The sequence below is a fragment of the Ictidomys tridecemlineatus genome, chromosome 5 (assembly GCF_052094955.1).
Source record: "Ictidomys tridecemlineatus isolate mIctTri1 chromosome 5, mIctTri1.hap1, whole genome shotgun sequence".
NCBI lineage: Eukaryota > Metazoa > Chordata > Mammalia > Rodentia > Sciuridae > Ictidomys > Ictidomys tridecemlineatus.
Window position 1 is genome coordinate 112364039 of NC_135481.1, and position 24286 is coordinate 112388324.

Genomic DNA, 24286 nt, shown 5'->3' on the forward strand with positions numbered 1-24286 from the left:
TGGACATGGTGCTGTATGCCTGTAATCCCAGTGGCTCAGAAGCCTGAGCAGGAGGATCAGGGGTTCAAAGCCAGCCTCAGCAATGGCAAGGCGCCAAGCAACTTAGTGAGACCCTGTCTCTAATAAAAATTTTAAAAAAAGTGCTAGGGATGTGGCTCACTGGCTGAGTGCCCCTGAGTTCATTCCCCAGTACCAAAAAAAAAAAAGTTGATATGTTAGGTTTCACATTGAGTTCTAAAAAATAAATAAATAAAAATAAAAAGGCAGCTCTCTGTGCTTAAGTGGTTTAATGTTTGTTGAAGAATATTAAGTGGGAATATGGAAAAATCAACTTGACATATACACACTAAATATTACAGACACCTATGTATATACCTGTGAAACTTCAATATAACATATCCAAAAGTTTTCTTGTGCACCTCTTTAATTCTTCTAACACTTTCTGAACCTCAATCTCCCAGGCAACCACTGATCTGCTTTGTTACAATACATTGCAATTTATAACAGTTTATATAAATATAAATCATATAATGCTATGTTCTTTTTTTTTGTCTAGCTTCTTTCATTCACCACAAATAATTTGAAATTTATCCATGTTGTATGTATCATTAGATTATTCCTCTATTTGTGAATAGTACTCCACTACATTTTACATTTCTGCTAGCAGTATGTGACTTGCCCTGGCTACATCCTTGCCAACAATTGGTAAGGTCAGTCCTTCTAATTTTAATTATTATTATTATTTGGTACTGGGGATTGAACTCAGGGGCACTCAACTACTGAGCCACATCTCCAGCCCATTTGTACTTTATTTAGAGACAGGGTCTCACTGAGTTGATTAGTGCCTTGCTGTTGCTGAAACTGGCTTTGAACTTGTGATCCTACTGACACTGCGCCCAGCTGATTTTAACCATTTGATAGTTGTGTAGTGGAATATCATTGTGCTGTTAATTTGCATTTTCGTAGAGAACACTGATGATGAGCATCTTTGAATGAGCTTACCATTCTCAGATCATTTTTTTTTGTGTGTGTATACAGTCTTAAAATCATTAGCTCATTTTGTCATAAGATTCTTTACACATCCCAAATAAGTTCCTTGTATATATTTTGTGAATATTTTCTCCCAGTCTGTGACTGCAGTTTCATTTCCGTAACAGTGGTCATTCATTCATTTATTCATTCAGGCATGCAAATGGTTGACAGGAGATACATATAGCCCAAGTGTCCCATCATTTAGTTAATGGACAAACACAATGTGATCCATCCATAAAAAAGGAATGAAGCACTGACACATGCTACATGGATGAACCTTGAAACATCTGGGTGTGGTGGCACACACCTGTATCCCAGCAACTCCAGAGGCTGAGGCTGGAGGACTGCAGGTTTGAAGCCAGTCTGGGTAACTTTGTGAGACTGTATCAAAGAAGAGCTTGGGGATTTAACTCATTAGTAGAGTGACCCTGGGTTCAATCCCCAGTACAAAAAAAAAAAAAGAAAAAAGAACAAACATGCTCAATGAAACCAGACACAAAAGGCCACATATTATGATTCATTTATATGAAATGACTGGAATAGGATTTACTTCTGAGCTATATCTTCAGCCCTAACAGTATTGTTTGAGGAGCTTTTGTGTGTGTGTGGTGCTAGGGATTAAACCCATGGCACTGTGCATGTGAGGCAAGCACTCTACCAACTGAGCTATATCCCTAGCCCCCCAGAGCTAAATTTTATTAAGGTAGTTTGGTGATTTTAGAAAATAGTTCATGCTCTGTATATTAAGAAATCTTTGTTAACCCCAAGGTCACTAAAATTTTCATCTGTGTGATTTTTGTCAAATAAAATCCTAGCATCCTCCTTTGAAAGTGCCTTTGATGCACACTGTGGGCCTACTTTGCGTTACTGTAACAAAAAAAACCTGAGGTTGGGCAACTTTAGAAAGAGAGGGTCTATTTTGGCTCATGGTTCTAGGGGTCTGAGGTCAAGGGTTATATCTTGACCTTGTATGGAATTAGGGAGCATGCTCTCTCTCTCTCTCTGTGCAGTTGCTGGGCTCTCTCCTTCATATAGTCACAAGCAATTCCATCATGAGCTCCACCTGAGGACACTAACCCTAACCACCACCCAGGCCCTACCTCATACACTACAATCCAGTCAGACTATCTCCACCTCTTAATATTTCACAATGGGGACTAAGTTTTAACACATGAATTATTGGGGGATACTCTGGAATATATCCAAACATAGCATACATTTCTTGAAAAAAATTTTTTTCTGAAAAAGAATTGGAGCCAGGCATGGTGGTGCACGCCTGTAATCCCAGTGGCTCAGGAGGCTGAGACAGGAGGATCAGGAGTTCAAAGCTAGCCTCAGCAATGGCAAGGTGCTAAGCAACTCAGTGAGACCCTGTCTCTAAATAAAATACAAAATAGGGCTGGGGATGTGGCTCAGTGGCTGAGTGCCTCTGAGTTCAATCCCTGGTATCCACCCCCCTGCCCAAAAAAGGATATGATTTAATGATACTATGGTCCAAAATAAGAAACAAAATTAAACGCTAAATACAAATTTAATACCTACATATATAATCAGGTAGTCAATAAACATTTTTTAAGCTGAGTGTGCAGGACACTTGAAGATTACCTCATAAAAAAATAAAGATTACCTCAATAAAAGGTATAAAAAGAAGCTGGGCATGGAGGCAAATGCCTATAATCCCAGTGGTTCAGGAGGCTGAGACAGAAGGACCCCAAGCTCAAACCCAGCCTCAGCAACTTAGTGAGGCCCTGAGTAACTCAGGAAGAACCTATCTCAAAAAATAAAAAGGGATGGGGATGTGGCTCAGTGGTAAAGCATCTCTGGGTTCAATTCCTGGTACTTCTCTCACCCCCCGCAAAAAAAAAGTTATCAAAAGAATTACACTTTGAATTCTTCTAATTAAATAATAAACATGGTTTTATTTGTACCATAACTTTTAAAATGTGAATATTCTGTGATTCAGCCATAGTCTTTACTTCCAGGTAACTTCTTCATTGGGCCTCAATTCCCTGTATTGGAAGAAATAAGGAAGGAAAGGAAATACTGTAAATAAAATTTTCATGAGCAGATCAGAATATTTTACATTTTACTAAACAGAACCATTTTAAAAATTTTACATTAGATTCATCATATTCATTCTATTCTTTCATGATTTTAAACTTGTAGCATTTTTCTGGAGTAAAGAATTATAATTTCTTTAAAGCTGTAATTTATATCCCAGCTTTTATCTTCCTAATCAGTTCATTTAATGTTTACTTGAGGCTTTCTGGCTTATTTTTATCCTTTTTAAAATCCCTGACTTGTGACCCACCTTTCCATAATGACTGTGGATGCAACTCAATCCTCTTGCCCATTAAGCTCCTTCTAATTCAGACAGATGTATACTCACTGGAAAATAGACAGTTTTGCTAACCATACACTTCCACTGCCAGCCATTTCTAAACACACAAGGGAATCAGGCAGCTCCCAACTGCAATCATTCAACCACCATATCTGAAGTTCTCAGGTAGTGTTGCTGAAAATAGCACTACCCAACTCTTACCATATGTGTGTATATGTATATATATATATATATATATTTTTTTTTTGTACTGGGGATTGAACTAAGGGTCACTTGAAACTGAGCCACATCCCCAACCCGATTTTGTATTTAATTCAATTAGACAGGGTCTCATTGAATTGCTTAGCACCTTGCTTTTGATGAGGCTGGCTTTGAACTTGTAATCCTCCTGTCTCAGCCTCCCAAGCCACTGGGATTACAGGCGTGTGCCACCATTCTTCGCTCTACTCTTACTATATTTATTTCGGCTATAGCATGTCTTAAATTACATAGTATACAATAATATATGTGAAAGCTGCATACAGGTAGGCTCCGATCGGTTAGTTTAAAATTTTGTTTCTGCACGGGGGATGTAACTTAGTGGTAGCAGTGCTTGCCTATGTGCACAAAGCCCTGGGTTTAACCCCCAGCTCTTTAAAAAACCAAACCAAACAAAACCCACCTGTGTTTCTATACTAAAAGGCCAGCCTCAGCAAAAGCAAGGTGCTAAGCAATTCAACGAGACCCTGTCTCTAAATAAAATACAAAATAGGGCTGGGGATGTGGCTCAGGGGTCGAATGCCCCTTAGTTCAATCCCCAGTCCAAAAAAAAAAAAAAATATATATATATATATATATATATATATATATACATACACACACACACACACACACACACACACATACACACAAACGGTAAGAGTGGGGTATTGTTATTTTCAGCAACACTACCTGAGAACTTCAGAAATGGTGGTTGAATGATTGCAGTTGAATTTTAAAAAGTGTGACAAAGATTTGAAATAGGCTGTTCATAAACTAGAGACTGCCTACATTCTAGAGTTAATCACACAATTTTATCCAAGAATTAAATAACAAGCAAGTCTAGAACACAGTATCTCCTGCATATAATTACCCAGGGAAGAAAAATGACCCCTTTTGTTTATCTTTGACACATTTCATATTAAGAATATTCCCCAAAGTGGGTCAATAGCTGGTTTAAAACAATGCGTGAACTGACCTTCTGTACAACATACTCTTGTTGCGGAAGGTAGACAGTTTTTCATCATTCTTTCTGTCTAGATAACATCCAACAACAAATCCCATAGGGACGAGTACATGAACCCAGTGGTCACGCACAATCTGAAGTAAGTTCACCATGACTGCTAAAAAGAAAAATATATTAATAGAAGCATAAAATTGCCTTTGAAATGTCTTTTAAATTGCATATGAAAGAGGAAGATAGCTGTGGATGTTAAGAGATAGGTATTGAAAGTATAACAGGTATGAAATGTAAAAAATAGGTTTAAAAGCCTTTGTATATTTACTTGTCATCAGCATATAGTACAGTAATTAAAATCAACTTGATGAAGATTGGAAAAAATGATCAGTATAAAAATTACACTACACTGAAGTCTATTTATTAAATTTTATTTCTCTCTTCATCAGTGAATTGTTATAACAAATGGAGAGAAAAAATTCTACCCATAGAAGTTGATTATTTGCATCCTCCTAATATTAATTCAGAAGTTTTTTATATTTATTTTTTGTAGTTGGACACAATATCTTTATTTTATTTTTATGTGGTGCTTATGATTGAACACAGGGCCTAGCACATGCTAGGCAAGTGCTCTACCGCTGAGCCACAACTCCAGCCCCTAATTCAGAAGTTTTATACATGTAAAATTGCTTTAGAATTTCTTATAATGCAAACAATTTTAATAATGCTATCTTGCCAGAAGTGGAATTGTTTATGTTGTTATAATTAATGAAAATTAATCCTATGAGAAATTTTTTAAAAAAATTACAATGTCACAAATTTGAAAGCTCAATTAAAAGACTACAAAATGTAAAAGGAGGGCCTGGGGTTGTGGCTCAGCAGTACAGCACTTGCCTGGCATTTGTGAGGCACGGGGTTCGATTCTCAGCACCATAAATAAATAAATAAATAAATAAATAAATAAATAAATAAATAAATAAGATCAATCAACTATTAAAAAGAATGTAAAAGGAGACAGGAATACACATTTATGGGATGACTACTAGGTAGTAGAGCTACTATTTATTTTCTATGTTTAAGGTGAAATAACTATTATTTTTATAATTTTACAGATAAGAAAACAGCTCAAATAAAATAACTATTAAGCCCAGGGCTGGAATTCAAATTCGGGTTTATTCCAAAACTCTGCCTCCTCTAACATCGGCCCCCCCTGAATTTATTTATTTATTCATTTTGGTACCAGGGATTGAGCGCAGGTGTGCTTCACCACCAAGCCACATCCCCAGCCCTTTTTTCATATTTTATTAGAGACAGGGTCTCACTGAGCTGCTTAAGGTCTCCATAAATTGCTGGGGTGGCTTTGAACTCCGGTTCCTCCTGCCTCAGCCTCTTGAGTGGTAGGGATTACAGGCAGGCACCACCGAGCCTGGCACCCTGAACTGGTATTTATGATACTTAAGAGCTCTTAAGATCTAAGTGCTTTTGAAAGAGGAGGAGGAATAGAACCATAGTCACCAGGTGAAAAAATAACACATGCATTAATGATAACATAACTGAATTGCCAATTTTCTTTAAAAATTTGTGCAAACAGATGAAATAAAAGTAGATCCACATGCACATGAATAAATCACACAATAGCAAAGACGTGACAACATCCTAGTAGAGAGGGCAATATATTACTGTAAACAGTAATTAGTTCAATATGTGCTAGGCTTAATGCAGACTCAATTCCTACCTCTCCTTCTGACATTGATCTGCATATTTACATAATTCTATTTCTTTATATCTCACACTTTAGTTTTTTCCTTTTTTGGTGGTACTGGGGGTTGAACCCAGAGCCTTAGTGCAAACAGGCCCTCTACCAACTGAGCTATATCCCCAACCCTATTTCTCACGTTTTAAACACCCATTATCCAAGTCACTGGATGTGGTCATGGCAATGAAGTTTAAAATCTGCACAGTTACTATATATACTGTACTTCATAAGTAACAAGTAATGCTACCCACAGCAGGTTCCAGTCTAAAGACTACTGAGGTAGAAAATTTTGATGGAGGGCTGAGTTTGTAGCTCAGTGGTAGAGTACTTGCCTAGTATCTTGAGGCACTGGGTTCAACCCTCAGCACCACATAAAAATCAAATAAAGGTATTATGTTCATCTAGAACTAAAAAACATTATTAAAAAAAGAAAACGATGCAAGTACCCAATGAGATATTTACATGCATGATTACAATTCAGTTATCAATTAAGGTTTAGTCTGCTGTCTACAGCTGGAGTTCTCAACCTTGAGTGCACATCAGAATCATCTGGGGAGCCATTTTCAGAACAGGGACTCCCTGGCCTCACCTCCAGGGCAAGGCTGGAGAGATAAGTAGCTGAAAGAAGTCCTTAGTTGATTTTGATGCAAATCTTGGAGGAAGGTAGGGGCAAGCAATTTTACTTATTTCCTATAAGATGATAGTTTTTTAGCACCATGTTTTTATTAAATAACATTTCTTACATTTAGATCTTAAAGTACTTTTTGTGATACCAATCAAGTGCCAATTTAACTGTTTACTTGCTTTATAAACTTGAGCCAGTAAAGATGGAAATAATAATGAGGACCTTAAATAAGATAATTTTCCTTTTTTTTTTCCCTTTTTTCTTTTTTGGTACCGGGGATTGAACTCAGAGGCAATCAGTTGACCACTGAGCCATATCCCCAGCCCTTTTCTGTATTCTATTTAGAGCCAGGGTCTGAGGTGCTTAGTGCCTCGCTTTTCTTGAGGCTGGCTTTGAACTTGTGATCCTCTTGTCTCAGCCTCCTGAGGCACTGGGATTACAGGCATGTCCCATGCCCAGTTGTAACTTTATTAAAAAAAAAAATTTAGTTGTAGATGAACATAATACCTTTATTTTTATGTGGTGCTAAGGATTGAACCCAGTGTGTCACACATGCTAGTCTAGTGCTCTACCACTGAGCTACAACCCCAGCCCTATCGTGTAACTTTAAAAAAGTACTAAACTGCAAAACACTAGACAATTTGTCTCTGTGTTCATGCATGTTCAGCAAATTCAGTGGTCACCTATTCTTCTACCCTTATTAGACTCCTTAAATTTTCTTAAGAGGTGTCAAATCTACCCTATCACAGCTGTTAGTTATCATCTTGTATTTAACCAACAAGTACTTGCTGATTTTTAGCTCCAGACAGTCTTATATAAGCCCATGGCCACCTGCAGGGTATAAGCATTACTGCTAGCATTCTCTTAACAAGGGCCAAAAGCTAAGGTTTGGTTTGGTCTGCCTCTCCCCTGAGCATGAGATGAGACAGGTCTCTGTGGCTCTTAGCTGGATACAGCTCTCCAGACTCCAGAACCAAGACAGTGGGATTGATGGATTTCCAGAGTTGAACTCAACAACCACAAAAGAACATCCTTAAGAGGTAAATGACAAATCTTTAGTGCTAAGGCGCTTCATGTTACAATTGTACAATCTATATTCAATGGACATTGGGAGTAGTTCACTGTACTTCATTTGTCCTGTATGTTTTCCAGCAAATGGATGACTAGGAAGGATAAAGATTTATGGATACAAGAAGGATTGGGGAGGTAGTTCGGTAGTGGAGCACTTGCCTAACGTACAAGAGGCCCTAGGTTCCGTCCTTAGCACAAGAAAAAAAAGTAAGCTAGAATGATTTCCCCTGAGATGGGTAGGAGGGAGAGAGCAGATGGGTAACTGGGTTCTTTGAGAGCTTTATTTGAGAGGCAAAGGGCAGTAAGGACTAGGGCATGATTCACTGAGGCAAGCCTAGGTTTTGCAGGAAAAAAAAGGACCAACTGCTTTAGGGGGTCATCCCCATGTGCCCATAGGAGTACTATATGTATTACCAGTGTCTCTTTTTTTGTGTGATGCTGGGGATTGAACCAAGGGCCTTGTGTATATAAGGCAAGCACTCAACCAACTGAGCTATATCCCCCAGCCCACCAGTCTCCTCTTATATGAGGACCCATAAAAAAAGTTTTGCTTTTACTTCAAAACCAAGAGTAGCTATGGTATTCCTGAAAAATGAATTGGGTTTTACCTTGTGGATTTAAATAGTCATGTATCTTTTTCTTTCTTTATTGGGAGAGGTTGAGGGATTCCTAGGGAATGAACCGGACCTTGTGTAAGCATGGGCTCTACCTCTGGGCTATGCTTCCAGCCCCTGTCATGGATCTTTGCCCACGAAGATGATGCAAATTTTTTGGACCACCCCTAGCAAAAGCTGAATCTTAGAGCACTGACGGGTATAACTTTTACTCGTTTTTGTAACCACCAACTCACATAATCTTCACAATAGTACTGCACAGGTATTCAATAATATAACGTTTCCAATGCAGTTGGCACGTATTTTTCAGATGAGGAAATCTAGGGCCAATTTTGGTGAAGTAACTTGCCTAAGGTCATATGTGCAAATAGGGGTAGAGGTGGGATTACTACAGAACCCAGGCAATCTGAGAGGTAAACAAATGTTAACCTCAATTTATCTTTCCTAATATTAATTTTTCTTCAACCCAATTTTCTCCCCAACTTCTAAAAAGAAAACTGGTGTGTATCTTTTTTATAGTCGTTCCAAACTCACGTTGGAAACGTGGATAATTAGACACTTAAAAGATTAGCATTCTATTATTTTATTGGTTCCCACACCACTTTATACAAGTATCGATTAACCTATGCAAAACGGAGTAAATGCAAGGAGTTACAGAACTCCTGGAGGTCGACCATTTGTGTATGATATACATACCCGGGAAACCAAGCACAATTCATCACGCATTTAAAAAGTAAACAGGTAAGTGCACATTTTGTGGAATGGTCAGCTCAAGAAAGTTTGATGTTTAGAAGGGAATGAGATTAGTGAGGAAGTGGATCGCTGCGACTTGGACAAACGTGAGGTGCTCCAGGACCAGCAGCCCTTCCTTGCTTCTGGCTGGGCATGGGATCCAGGCTGGTCTCCTCTGCAGTCCAGCCTGGGGGCGGCCATCGGTCATCTCTAAAGACGTTTCCCAGTTATGACAGCCTCAAGGTACCCCTTCCAAAAACTGGCTGGTGGGAAACGTGAACCCAGTCGTCCACCCAAAGACAGCCCTATTTGTTCCCCTTTACTTTCCCTCTCCTTAGCTCGCCAGCCCGGAGGCCCTGGCCACCCCTCCACATGCACACACCGCCCAGCCTGCACAACCCGACCCGAGGCGCCGCGGCCGCCCGGGGTCCCCAGACCCACCTGCGGCCCTGGCGCCCACAAACGACACCAAAGATCAAGGACAGAAGCAGCAAGCACCGCCGCCGGCGCGGACGGAAGCGGCGACCTCGGGACCTGCCACTTGCCGCGCCCGCACGGAGGAGAGGGGGTGGCGGCAGCAAAGCCTGCCTTTTCTTTCTGCTAATGTTTCACTTTTCTCCTCCTTTAAGCTTTTAAACATTACCAATACTTTCTGAATCAAAGTGCTGCCCAAGGCGAGGAGACGCGTGGGCGTTGTCGCCGTCGCCGTCCCACGGCTTGGTCCCCCCACCCCCACCCCGCAGATGGTATCGTCCGGGCTCTTCCCCGCCAGGGCCCCTAGCCGCGGGGCCAAGATGGCGGCCGCCACGGAGGGTCTCCTGCCGGCCGGTCGTCACGGCTACTACTGACCCAGCATCAGCTTTCCTCCTTCCGGAACCTGGCTTCGAGCAGGGGTTGGGAAGGGCAGTGGACGGCGTTGGGGGAGGCCCGCGAGGCAAGTGGTAGCGGGAGGACAGAGTGAGCCATTGCATGGGGGAGGGGGCGTCCTCGGCCTTAGGCAGAGCCCGGCTCCGACTCCCACCCGGTCTCTCCCGAGGACGTGCTCCGCGGTGCCGGCTGCCACTGCCCTGGTGACCCCCAGCAGAAGTGGAGGGACAGACAAGTGACTTTTCCATGGGTCGAAGACTCCGCGGTCGTTTGCGGCCGTGCGTGCGGTTCACTCCCTCCTTTCCACGGTCCCCGCTGCGCGCTCGGTCTCCTGGCGCTGGACGAGTTTATCCCACGCCGGCTTTGGCTCCTTCTCCTCGTGGCCGCCGCGCCCTAGGCCTCCCCACCCGGGGTCTCGCCGTCTTCGCCGGCTCAGAGACCTCGAGGCTGCTAAGCACTAGGCATAGTAGGCGTCCTTTTAGCTCCCCATCTCCAAAGACCTTTCAGATGTTTGTACCGTGCTTAATTAGAATTGTCTCGGCCCTCTGCAGCCTCCCACCATGGTCCTCGAGCGCTTCCACTACCTGCACTTTGCCAAGACCTCATTCTTTCTTACCTTTGTACTCTTTAACGTGCTGTTCAGAAAACAGTTCAGGCTAGCTTAGTCCCTGGCCAGTCTGGCCTCCTGTGACCAGGCGGACCTGGGCCATCATTTATTGCGCATCCCCGAATTTTTTATTTTACAACCAACCCCCTTGACCCTGTCATGAAGGGCTGCTTTCCTTGAATGACTAGGAAGAGATGCCACCCCAGCCTCACTCAGTTCCGAGGCTAACCCAGACCTCTTCCTTTTTCCTTGGATTTTGCCTACTTCTCGGTTGTCATCAATTTGCGTGATCATATGGAGAGAGGGAGTAACTGTGATATATATATTTGAGATGAGGTAGTGTTGGTCAAAATCAGTGCCCAGGAGGAATTTACGATAAGGTAATGATTCACTCCGGTCAGCGGACTGTGCTGTGAGCACACTGTGCTTGGTAGTGGAGATAAAAAGATACCACTTTACCCTTCTTCTCTACACTTGACAGCTAACAAATATTCTTTGTGCCTCCTTTCTGCTTAGTAAAAAAATAACCAACTTTATCTGGGGACCATGAAGAAGGTTTATAAAAGTAAATGTTTGAGCTGGGCCATGAAGAATCAAAAGGAATTTGCTAAACTCAGGAGGACACATTCGCTCCTGGATCTAAAATAGAGCTGAAAACTTAAGTTCGGGCATAGTTAGGGAGAGTGGGAAAATAAATGGTGCTTGAGAGGCAGTGCAGGGTGGTTGATGAAGCAAGAAGTAGATTGAAAGCAGCTTGTGAATGATCCTGATTTCTAGCCAAGGGGTTCAGGTTTTATCCAGTAGTTAGCAGGAAGCCAGTAGATCCTTAGAGCAAGAGGGTGGGCAGGGGGATATTTGTTTCTTAAAATGGTTCATTGAAAACTGTGGAAGATCCACTTGAAACAGGAAAACTAGATGAGAGGAAATTTCAGTCATTCAGATAAGACAATGAGTGTCTCTACTGAGGCAGGACAGTAAAGGATATCAGACTAAGTAAATGCCAATTAGGATTTAACTCCTGGCCACTAATTAGCTGATAAGACCTTAGTTTTCAGTCTGGGAGACTATATGGTCAGTGGTAATATTAAAGTCCAGTGTGAGACATATACATAAAAACAGGGTGGTGTTAGCCTGGTCTGCAGGAGTGGCAAAACAGTGCTCCACAGTTGAAGGTGTTGATTTTAGAGTCTAGACCTGCACTTTTACAGTAGCAACCGGTCACTTGAGGTATTGAGCACTGGCCAGTGGTTAGTTTGAATTGAGGTGTGCTGAAAATAGAAAGTACTCCTGGATTTTGAAGACTTAGTACAAAAAAACAATGTAAACAATCTTAATTTTTTAAAAATGATTACATATTGAAATGATAGTATTTTGGACTTACTGGGTTACATAAAATATTTTACCTGTTTATACTTTTTAGTGTGAAAAAAATTAAAGGGACATCTGTGGCATGTGTTATATTTCTGTTGACAACTAGTCTGGTCTAAATTTATGAGGGGGGAATTGATCAGAAGGTGGCATTTGAGCTGGACCTTGAGAGATGTGGTGAGCGGGGATGTCCAGGAAGCTTCCTAGGACCCTGCATTGCAGTTAAAGCATTCAGGTTATTTTGCTTTTTTTCCTCAGACAGAAAGAAACCCACAAACATTTCTGAGCAAGGGGTAATGTATATAGGGATGTTTCTGAGGCTAATCTGGCGGCATTGTTTAAATTGAGAGGAAGGAAAGAAAAGCTGGAGGCAGAGAAAAGGAGAAACTCATATAAGGTAATAAGGCTCACATTTAAGTACTGGCAGTAGGAACAGAAAGGGAATGATATGTGTGCAAGGCATTCTGGGGGAGAAGTAATTTGGAATTGGTAGCAGTCCAAGGGAAAGTAAAAGGAAGAACCATTTTCAAACCTTGGTTACCTAGTATTAATATTTCAATTACAAAATTTATTTGGGGTTGAAGAAATTTAGTCCCAAAATAGAACCAGCAGAGAGGAGGAAGTAGTCTGCTAAATTCTCTCTCTTCATCTCCCTGCTGTTATCTATTCAGTCATACCTACCAACTAATTTTCCTAAACTACAGAATTAACATTTTTCAACTTGTTAATGAATCTTAAAACATTTCTCTTTTTCCTGAGAACTAGCTCCAGGGTTTCCAGGGCCTTTCATTATCTGGCTTCTCTGTTTATTAGAACTTATTTTTTCCTTTTATTTTTTGATTATATGAAAGTGTGCCAGGTTAGGTTTTTCAATGATACTGTTTTTGTTTTATACCTCTGCTCATTATCCCTGTTTTGAATACCTTCTTTCTATCTCATTTCCATAGCTCCTTAATGAATAATCATAGATCCCACCTCTTCTGTGACTCTCTGGGAGTCATATATATTATAGAAGCTATTTAGAAATTTTAAAATTTTATTTCTTAAGCTTTATACTTAAGCCCCTGATTATTACCAACATGTCTCATTATTACTTATTTTTATTGCTTTTATTATCCCTATTCATTTTTGTATAAGTTTTAGAGATTTATACAAATTCCTAAGATTATGTTTCTCTTTAAAAAATGAAACATATATATTATACAACTTGCCTCTGCTTATGCTTAGGGGAAGATATACAAATTAAAGTGCTATAATTATAAACATAAGTAAATCATACCACATTTATGAGATTCTTTATTTATTTTATAGATTTATAAGGAACTCTTCCTCTGAATTCATGGTGTTTCATCATATATACAACTGAAAAATCAGTAAGTACTTTATGTCTGATAAAGATACAGCTTAATATCCAGGTGTGCTGGTATGTACCTGTAATCCTAGCCATTCAGGAGGCTGAGGCAAGAGAAAGGCAAGTTCAGTGCCAGCATGGGCAATTCAGTTAGACCATGTCTCAAATAAAAAAGGCCTGGGAATATAGCTCAGTAGTAAAGTACCTACCTAGCATGCATGAGGACCTGGGTTCAATCCTTAGCACCACACACACTAAAGGATATACTTTATTATGAGTATTTATAACAAAAGTCTTTTCATCTGTTGAAATCAGGATCTCTGCAAAATTTTAGCAAGAACTCATTAATTTGTATCTGCGAGATAACTTTGTATTTTGACTTCATAATCTAAATGAAAGTGGGAGTGAAGGTAGATTTGAGAAGAAAGTTTCTCTTAGACCATTAATATTATTGTGGTATAAGAAACTTTTTGCCAGGGAGAATTTTCTAAGTCCTTTCCAAAATTATAAAACATTTTTCACCAAATAGAGAATTGATGTCTTTATACTTCTCATGTCTTAACTACTTTTTCCTACACTAGGTCAATTTATTTCAAATTTTATTAGTAATTTATTAAACAACTACTATGTGCAGGGCATGTGCTAATGTACTGAATAGATCAAGTATAGTCCTACACTCAGCTCTCAAGTAAGGATAAACATGTAAATAGGTAACTCTTAATGGTGTGGTAAGAGCACTAAGCTCATTTAATCTTAGCCATGCCCATTCATTCATATAAGAAACATTGACCACCACTAAATATGACATGGAGACACTGGAATATTGATTAATAAGTTCTCTAACCTCAAGGAGTTCACATTCTAGTATTGGGATCAGGAGGAGAGAAAAGGACAGATAAAAAGCAAGTAAATAAAGAGCAATTATAGATAGCACTAAGTAATTTGAGAGAGAATGATGTTGTAGAATGTAACAGAAGTAGAGAAGGACCTCAGGGTGGTCAAAGAATGTTGCGGGATAAATTGGGGGTAAGGAAATTGTACAGTCTATTTAGAAATCTTGGTCACAGTGGGTAAAAGGAAATTTGAGAAATGTAGTGGTTAGTACCAAACTGTATCAGAGGATGAAGGCCATCCATAAACCTCCACACAACCTGAGTTGGTGCATAAACCTCTGGCTTCTCAGATTTGGTAGTGTGAATATGAGGTGAAGTGGAGACATGTTTGTACATGAATATTCTGAGAAATTTTGCTCTGAAAAATGAGATTCTGTAGTAGTAGTAGGGTTAAGAGGAGTCTTATAAATTGAGATAAGGTACAAGAGGGATGGCCTTCGATGGAGACAGGGCAATTTGTTATGTATAGCAGGAGACCACAGTGTGTGTGCAGACAGATTGATAGATGTAGATTCGAGAAAGTGAGATTATCACCTGAGAGTAGGGAGAAATAGAACAGGTTTATGGTTGAGCAGAAAGAGGAGTGAAATAATCTGAGATGGAAAGTCAACCTATGAAGAAGAGTAGGAATGACAGGAGTACTTAAATCTGTTTTGAGATCTTTGGCTGTGAATTTAAAAAGCAAATAGCACATTTGTGTGATCCTCCCCCCCCAAAATTCAGCTGCTGGAGTAGACAAAGTGAATGTAGGAGTTAATCAAGGTTGGGGATGAGTACAAAGAAGAACACTACAAGAGCAAGATATTTGAGAACATTTGCAAAGTAATCACAGTGGGTCATGAACTGAAGGTGAGGACCTGGGTTGAGATACAAGGGCATTGTGGATCGTGAAGAATGATCAGTGAATTAGAGTGGAGCTCAAAGGTTTTTTTTGCAGAGGTAGTGAGATGCTTGAAGGCAAAAGGGGTGTAGGCACAGGTGGTAATAAGGTCAAGGGTGGATGGCTGAAGTGAAATGGAGGTTGTGGGGATCAAGAAAGTCAAGGAACTGAGAGGTCAGTGTTGAAGTTACTGGGAGAAAGACTGAGCCAGGAGCTAAAGTCCTCAGTGAATCAGGTTGGGTTAGTAGATACCCATGCTGAGGAGGAGCTATGGAGGCTAATAGTGAACTAGCTGCTGGTGTGAGCTTCTTCAGGACTGGAGTATTTGAAAGGGGAAGGAGAAGACATAATTTGGAAGTTGCATTGAGGAGCAGGGAACACACTTCTTGCTTTTGAGATGAAGTATGGAGAGATCTAAAAATAAAGCCTTTGAGAAGGCTGTGGAAGAAACTGCATCATTAGGGAATAGCCAGGTTTCTGTGAAGATAATCAAAAAGGAGGTTGAAATTTCAGGTGGGTGTAAGCATAGTTTCAGAGAGTATACCAAAAGGACTTGAGAGGAAGTAGGGGATTGGGTTCAACTAGGAGATAAAAGCATCAGTGATAATTGACAACCTAGGGGTCATTGAGTTTTTGCTGTAACTCAGGTAAACAAGAATAGCAGATGTGGTGGGATTAATTTCCAGTGAGCTGGTTGTGGAAGGTAGACCATCGGTTAACCTTAGTTTGCTGATGACCTTGGGTAGGTGGTGAGAGATCATAAGTAATTCAGTGTTTCTTACTTGCCTAGTTAGCCAGGAAAGGCTGATTTTATCTTAAGGAGCTAAATTCTGAAATATTGCTCTAGAGTTGAACTTTGTTAATAAATACTTTTGTGACATTTGTTCTCTAATACACAGTTCTAGGTCCTAAATCCCCATAGATGTGTCCCTGATATATCTTTTAGAAATGCATGTAATAGGCATCTCAACATGCATTCCATCAGGAATGTGTGTCAGGTTTTGTTTTAGGAATTGCAAATATAAGATACAACCTCTGTTTTTTAGTTACTATGTGCCTGAGAAAGGGTTGTTAACATTTAACTCTGTAAAGTATGTGAATTTCTATATGCATATGTATTTTGGGGGTTTCTTAGTGTTTTGAGAATTGTGGAGGGAAAAGGCGGGTCCATAGCTTTTTATCAGATTCTTGAAGGGGTCTATTTATTTAAGGACCTTTGGGCTAATAGGAGAGAAAGACATGTTAATCAGTCACTGTGGTGCAATGTAATCAATGTCATCATAGAGCAAGGTAAAGGGGGAGCAGATTGACCTTGAGGAATGAGTTCATTATTTCAGTAAATGGTTTTATTTAGAAGGAACTTAGATGTGGTAGTCCCTGTTCTAGGTAATTTACTTATTATTTGAAATCTCCAATATCCTTTTTACATAAATATTATATAATTAATGTTTAATTGAGGAAAGGTTAATTAACTTGCTCCAAATCACATAGGAGTACCTTCAAATCTGGATCTGTCTGATTCCAAAATCTCATTTTCTTTTCATCATGTTGGGGAAACACTGAAAGACTGTAAACAAGAGTGTAGGATTATGCTTGGATTGTTAAGCTTGATAATAGCAGAAGTGGGTCTTAAAAATATTTGCTTTCCATCTTTATGGAATTTCTGTTCACTTACAAATTTGAAATAATTTGTCTATTATATGTTAGAATGTGCTTTTGTTTAATTATATTTTTCTTTTGAAGGGACCTTTTTAGGTTACTGTTACTCAAACAAAAAGATGACATCTATTATCAAATTAACTACCCTCTCTGGGGTCCAAGAGGAGTCTGCTCTTTGCTATCTTCTCCAGGTTGATGAGTTTAGATTTCTATTGGACTGTGGCTGGGATGAGCACTTTTCTATGGATATTATAGATTCCCTGAGGAAGTAAGTTACATTTCATATTTCAAGACTTTTATTAAATAAACTTAAGAAAAATCAGCTTCTTATTTCTATGCTTTTATAATACCATTTTAATGTTAGAGGGTTGCTGTCTTTTCACTAGTTTAGTTTAGAGTAAAAGAATTTTATTTAAGCCAAAAAAGCTAAATAGTGACCATTTGGAAATCTTTTTTTTAGTTGTAGATGGACACAATACCTTTATTTTTATGTGATGCTGAGGATCGAACCCAGTGCCTCACTCATGCCAGACAAGTGTGCTACCGTTGAGCCATAGCCCTGGCCCTAAATAGTTACTGTTTTAACTTCAATTGACTTATAAGCTTTGTTTATTAAAATTCAGCAAAATTTTAAGTTAGTTGTTACTTGGCTAGTAGATTGCAGTAGAAGTTTTGTTCCTTAATTTCTGGAAAAAGGAAGAGTTTGTTAAAAATTTTGACTATTCTACCTTCCACGTGGAAGTCCTGAAGTTGCATTGCAATTGCATTTTTTTTTTTAGAAATATATTGTATATTTTGAATTAAGGTGTACATATTTGAATTAAATCACAGTTTAATGTAAATATTTAAAGGATCATCATATATTATAACCAGTTTTATCATATCTTCATATTTTAAGGAAAGCTCTTCATCTGATATGTGCTGCTTCATGCTTCTCAATTTTTTTTTAATAAGGTAGTATCAAAACAAAAAAAAAGAAGGTAGAACAAAAGTAAAACAAATAATACACCTCTCTACACATAGGTAGTAAACTTAATAAATTCATGATTACATGAATCAGTATCAAAATGTGATGGCCCATGGAAACTGTCTTATCTGAGTACTAAAGAAAGGTCTATGGATGCATAATCAACTTATATGGTATCATTTGAAATGAACTGGATATCCCTCTTCCTTCCTGCCCTGTATCCCCAGCTCCCCCTAATCATCCAAATAAGTCAGTATGATATATATTGATTCAAGTCTTTGTGGAATATTTTGTATTTTGATACTGCAGTTGCATTTTGATAGCTCATTCCTGCATCTCCGGATGCCTAACATTGTGCCTTAGTTCTCAGAATAATAGCTGCGAGTTACAAAAGGATCCTAATCTACCAAAAATAAACAAACAAATAAAATAAGTTCGGCTACTTTTGCAGAATTGTGCTAATTGTTGAAAGAAATTACATTTTTAAAAATTTAATGTGAAGGGAAAAAAACCCCAAATCACTTGTTTTTCCTTTGTCAGTGAGAATGTATGCTTCATTGATTAATTGGTATTTACTCTAATGAATGTGCTGTTGGTCACCATCCTACAAAGCTGAGACAAAATCCGTCGTAAATCTGCGACCATTTAAATATCTCCTCCTTACCAATTTTTGAAATTCCAAGCTGAGTTATTGCATTTAAAATGGTAACATAGAAGATAGCCCTTTAAGATCACCTTATTTGTGGTGTCTCCTTTTTTTCTTTTGTAAACATGTCTAGACATCATGTTTAGATGCAGCTTATGACATGATTTTGTTATCTGTGTAGAATGTGGTTAGTTACGATTGAAACTCACAGGTGTTGTAATTGTAGCTCTTCATTTTGCTCTTTGTTTCCCAGTATTGTCTTCAGTCCAGAATGGGTGAATAGTTTTGACTATTCTACCTTTGCCTTTAAATACAAGAATAAAAAAGTGGTCACTATTGGTTGTGTTCTCCCAGGCATGTTCACCAGATCGATGCAGTGCTGCTGTCTCACCCGGATCCTCTCCATCTGGGTGCCCTCCCGTACGCTGTGGGAAAGTTGGGGCTCAATTGTGCCATCTATGCAACCATTCCTGTTTATAAAATGGGACAGATGTTCATGTATGATCTTTACCAGGTAATTTGAACAATTAAGAAAAAAATTTTATATTCTCATCAGTGATCATTTTTAACCTTTTGTTTGTGTTATTCTTTTAGTCTCGACACAATACAGAAGATTTTACACTCTTTACGTTAGATGATGTGGATGCAGCCTTTGATAAAATACAGCAGCTGAAATTCTCTCAGATTGTAAATTTGAAAGGTAAAAAATATTATCTGTAGTAAATAGTTTAGTAAATAGTTGTACTAATAGAGGTTTTGTTTTGTTTTGGATTTTATCTTTTGGTGCTGGGGATCAAACCCAGGGCCTTACGTGTGTTAGGCAAGTGCTCTCCCATTGAGCTATATCCTCAGCCCAGACTCATACAGTTTAATCCTCTGAAAAATACTGAGAATTCATAATAAAATTTATGAGTAGGTGCTGGGGTTGTGGCTCAGTGGTGGAATGCTCGCCTAGCATGCATGAGGCACTGGGTTCAATCCTCAGCACCACATAAATGTAAAAAATAAAGATATTGTGTCCATCTAAAACTAAAAAATAAACATTAAAAAAAAATTATGGGTGCTGTGGTCTGAAGACAAATCGTTAGCATTTTCTGCCTTGACATGGATCTCTGAACTTCCTGATTTTAAAAGTATGCCAAACTAAAAACTAACAATTTTAATAGCTCAGACCTTTTTATATTTAGCTTGGGAAAGGCTTATTTTGGTGTTGACAGTGTAAAATGAACAAAAGTAATGTGTCCAGATCCTCCTCCTTGGGGCTTATGGTTTGATTGAGTAGCTCAGATGTACAAATGTAGAAATTAAAGAAAATGAAGTACTGTAATGACTGAATTCTAGAATTGGGATATAAAAAGCTAATTTTTTAATTAGGTCAGGATGTCATATTAAGTCTATATTGATGATATAAACAAATGTTTTAGTGATTTTCTTTGAAATGAACTCCAGAGATCATGCCAACGTTGGAAAAAATGGTATACTAATGAACTGTTGGGATTTAACAAGAAACTAAGAATAGTATTAATAGTTTTGCTTGTATTTAGTTTTTCCATAGGATAAATTCTTTTCCTTAATGAGATTTATATTTTTATTTTCTGTTTGAAGGTTAGCAAAAATGGAAACACTTGATAATTGTTTGTACAATATAAATATTAAAATTTACGACTGTGAATGTTCTGTAGTGGTTAAGCACTTGCCTAGTATGTGTAAGATCCTGAGTTCAGTCCCCAGCACCACAAAAAATAAATTAATTAATTGAATCTTATCTGTTCCTATTAAATAGTTTAATAGTGCGCTGACTTTAAAGTATAATCTCTGACCTTCTGTTTATCAGTACAAATATCTCCACAAAAATACATAATAAGGGGCTGTGGCTGTGGCTCAGTGGTAGAGCTCTTGCCTAGCACGTGCAAGGAGCTGGGTTCAATCCTCCGCACCACATAAAATAAAGGTGTTGTGTCCAACTACAACTAAAAAAAATTAAAATATTAAAAAATACATCATAAAGTGACAGGTGTTTGTCTTCATTAAGGAAATGGGGATAGGAGAGTCAGATTTACTTTTTTTTTTTTTTAAGTTGTTGATGGACCTTTATTTTATTTATTTATATGTGGTGCTGAAAATTGAACCCAGTGCCTCACACTTTCTAGGCAAGTGCTTTACCACTGGGCTACAATCCCAGCCTTCCCACCAGACTTATTTTTCACTATTTGCATTTTTATTTCTAAAATACAACCTTTCTTTAGGGTTGTGAAACCAATCTGAATGTTGTCATTATCTTGTTGACATAGGTAAAGGACATGGCTTGTCTATCACACCTTTGCCAGCTGGTCACATGATAGGTGGAACAATATGGAAAATAGTCAAAGATGGAGAAGAAGAAATTGTTTATGCAGTTGACTTCAACCACAAGAGGGAGATGTAGGTATATCAAGACAAAAGATAAAGAAATTGCAATTGGTATTATTTTATTTGAAGGGAAAATTAGAAGCAATGTTTTGGTTTTTTTTTCCTTCTCTCCAACCAGAAATATAAAGTAACTTAAAAGTACCAAATAGTGAATGTTTTTGTTATTACCTGCTTTGTAAGGGGAAAGTTTGGTACAGGACATAAAAGTGATTTTATTTGTGTATGCACTCTATAAAATAGGTGTCTCCCTGCATGTGTTGCAGAGGAAGTGAATTTTTGTACATTAAATTAGATTTTATGCTCTTGGTTTACTATTTAACAGTCTTTGTGGGAGGGTTGTTAAGTCAGTAATTACATATAACTATTTTTTATTATAATTATTAGCACATATACAGATTTATGGTTTTCACTCTGACATTTCCATATATGCAAATATTGTGTTGTGTGGGGGGCTGGTTACTGGGCATTGAACTCAGGGGTGCTTTACCACTGAGCTACATTCCCAGACCTTTTTTTAGAAAATTTTTATTTTGAGATAGGTCTTGTTAAGTTGTCCAGGGTGGCCTCAAACTTGCAGTGCTCCTGCCTCAGCCTTCCCAATTGCTTGGATTACAGGAGAGTGCCGCTGCAGCCAGCCATATATGTGCCTTTTTTTTTTTTTTTTTTTGGTGCGGGGTACCAGGGATTGAACTCAGAGGTACTTGGCCACTAAGCCACATCCCCAGCCCTATTTTGTATTTTATTTAGAGACAGGGTCTCACTGAGTTGCTTAGCACCTCGCTATTGCTGAAGCTGATTTGAACTCTCCATCCTCCTGCCTCAGCCTCCTGAGCTGTGGTATTACAGGTGTGTGCCACCATACCTGGCTATATATTGTGCTTTGATCATGTCTACCCTCTTTTCTACTGTCATCTCATCCTGTTCCCCAATAATCCCCTCCTCTTTCCCTAATAGTTCTTCTACTTTCAGGGTCTTTTTTCTCTTGATTTGCATTTCCCTGATGGCTACAGATATTGAGAGAAAACACATGATACTTGTCATTGTGTTTAACTTATTTCACTTAACATGATATTATAGTTCTATCCATTTTCCTGCAAATTACATAATTTCATTCTTCTTTATGGCTGAATAATACTCCATTGGGTATGCCATGTTTTCTTTATCTATTCATCTGTTGATGGGAACCTAGGTTGATTCCATATCTTGGCTGTTGAGAATAGTGCCACAATAAACATAGACATGCAGGTGTATCTTTTGTGTGCTCACTTTATTTTCCTTAGATCAGTACCTGGGAGTGGTATAACTAGATCATATGGTAGTTCTATTTTTAGTTTTTTGAGGAACCTGTATTGTTTTCCTTAGTGGCTGTACTAATTTACATTCCCACCAAGTGTATACAGGTTCCTTTGTCTCTACCTCTAGCCAGCATTTGTTAGTTTTTGTTCTCTTGACAGTGATCATTGTGGCTGGGGTGAGATAAATCTCAATATAGTGCCTTTTTTTGTTTTTTTTTTGGTAGTGCTGGGGCTTGAATCTGGGGCCTTGTGCATGCCTGGTCTACCACTGAACCATATCCCCAGCCCTCAATGTAGTTTTGATTTGCATTTCCCTGATGGCTAAAGATATTTTCCCCCATATCTTTATTGGCCATTCATATACTACTTTTTTTTTTTTTTCCCCTGTACTAGGGTTTGAACCCAGGTTTGCTTTACCACTTAGATATACACAGTCCTTTTTATTGTTTATTTTAAGACAGGGTCTCACTAAGGTGCTGAGGCTGGCCTAGAATTTGTGATCCACTTGCCTCAACCTTTCAAGTCACTGAGATTACAGGTGAGCACTACCAGGAGTGGCTCATACTTCTTTTGAGAAGTGTCTAATCAGGTTGTTTGCCCATTTTTTAATTGGATTACTTGTTCTTTCATTGTTAATTTTTTTTTTATTCTGGATATTAATCCTGCATCAGATAAATAGCTGGCCAATATTTTCTCCTATTCTGAAGGCCATTTCTTCACTGTTGATTGGTTCCTTTGCTGTGCAGAAGCTTTTTAAATTTGAATAATCCTGTTTGTTCTTGCTTTTGTTTCCTGAGCTATTGGAATCCTGTTCAGAAAATTGTTGTCTATGCCAAGTCTTGAAGTATTTCTCCCATGTTTTCTTCTAGAAGTTTTAGGTCTTACATTATGGTCTTTGATCCATTTTTTAGTTGATTTTTGTACAGGGTGAGAGATGGGAAGCATGGTATAGTCTTCTACCTATGGTTGTCCGAGTTTTATTAGCAGCATTTGTTGAAGAGGCTGTCTTTTTCGAACATATGTTTTTAGCACCTTTGTTGAGAATCAGTTACCTGTAGATAAGTGCCTTTATTTCTGGGTCCTCTAGTTTATTCTTTTGACCAACATGTCTGTTTTGATGTAAATACCATACTATTTGTTTATTTGTTTTTTCCACATTTTTCCATGCTGTTTGTTACTGTGGTTCAATAGTATGTTTTGAAATCAGGTATTGTGATGCCTCCAGCATTGCTCTTTTTGCTCAGGATTGCTTTGGCTCTTAAGGTTCTTTTGTGGTTCCATATGAATTTTAGAGTTCTTTTTTCTAGTTCTATGAACAGTGTCTTTGATATTTTGATAGGGATTACCTTGAATCTATAGATTACTTTCAATAGTATGGCCATTTTAACAGTATTAATCCTTCTACTCCATGAGCATGGGAGGTCTATTCTTTATCTAATGTCTTCAATTTCTTTCTTAGTGTTTTATACTTTTCATTGTGTATAGGTCTTTTATCTGCTTGGTTATTTTTATTCCTGGGTTTTTTTTTTTTTTTTAATTAAATTACTGTGACTGGAATTGTTTTTCTGCTTTGTTTCTCGGGGTGTTCATTATATTGGTGTATAGAAAAAGTGTTGATTTTTGTATGTTCATTTTGTTTCTTGCTATTTTGCTGAATTTATCAGCTCTAATAATGTCAGATTCCCTTTAAAGGAGGACACAATAATTATAATTTTACATATTTCATTTGGTACAGCATTATTTTAACATTTTTGATGTTTGGTTTCATACAGGTTTCTTTTGCCATATCTACACATTGTTCATCGATATTTTATATTACAAGTAGCCTCAAGGTCTTTATATTAAGAAATATTTAAAACTAATAGATTGAGTTTAGACTCTTGTAATCATAGATTAATGAAGACAGTGTGGATGTTTGAGTAAATGGTAAATGAACTTAACAATATTGGAAAAGAATTAATTTGTGTCTTTTATAATA

General features: G+C 38.3%; 2 protein-coding genes across 4 annotated transcripts in view; one reads left to right on the plus strand and one right to left on the minus strand.

Annotated features, from left to right (window-relative positions):
• Positions 1–2931: 2931 nt before the first annotated feature.
• Ndufb1 (NADH:ubiquinone oxidoreductase subunit B1) lies at positions 2932–9967 on the minus strand. 2 transcript variants are annotated; one of them, XM_040273989.2, is made up of 3 exons: positions 9808–9967; positions 4590–4734; positions 2932–3041 (listed from the first exon to the last, which is right to left on the minus strand). In XM_040273989.2, the coding sequence occupies exons 2-3, from the start codon at positions 4727–4729 to the stop codon at positions 3005–3007; spliced, it is 177 nt and encodes a 58-aa protein (XP_040129923.1). In that variant the 5' UTR covers positions 4730–4734; positions 9808–9967; the 3' UTR covers positions 2932–3004. The 2 variants fall into 2 exon arrangements, with proteins under 2 accessions (XP_040129923.1, XP_040129924.1); XM_040273990.2 differs by having other exon boundaries at positions 4590–4731; positions 9808–9966.
• A 157-nt stretch (positions 9968–10124) lies between these two features.
• Cpsf2 (cleavage and polyadenylation specific factor 2) overlaps positions 10125–24286 on the plus strand; it is a 32490-nt gene continuing 18328 nt past the window's right edge. Inside the window, exons 1-7 of one of the 2 annotated variants that reach the window (XM_078050735.1) lie at positions 10125–10304; positions 12471–12605; positions 13520–13581; positions 17076–17259; positions 18959–19118; positions 19199–19304; positions 20896–21025. In XM_078050735.1, the coding sequence (XP_077906861.1) occupies positions 17111–17259; positions 18959–19118; positions 19199–19304; positions 20896–21025 (545 nt within the window). In that variant the 5' untranslated portion in view covers positions 10125–10304; positions 12471–12605; positions 13520–13581; positions 17076–17110. The remainder of the gene's footprint in view (positions 10305–12470; positions 12606–13519; positions 13582–17075; positions 17260–18958; positions 19119–19198; positions 19305–20895; positions 21026–24286) is intronic. The other variant, XM_005339139.5, reaches the window with a different exon arrangement.

Coding starts and splice junctions, on each gene's coding strand:
- Ndufb1 (XM_040273989.2), bottom strand. CDS start 4,729: ATGGTGAACTTACTTCAGATTGTGCGTGACCACTGGGTTCATGTACTC. Junction 3,042..4,589: donor AAGAGTATGTTGTACAGAAG/GTCAGTTCACGC, acceptor CTTCCAATACAG/GGAATTGAGGCCCAATGAAG.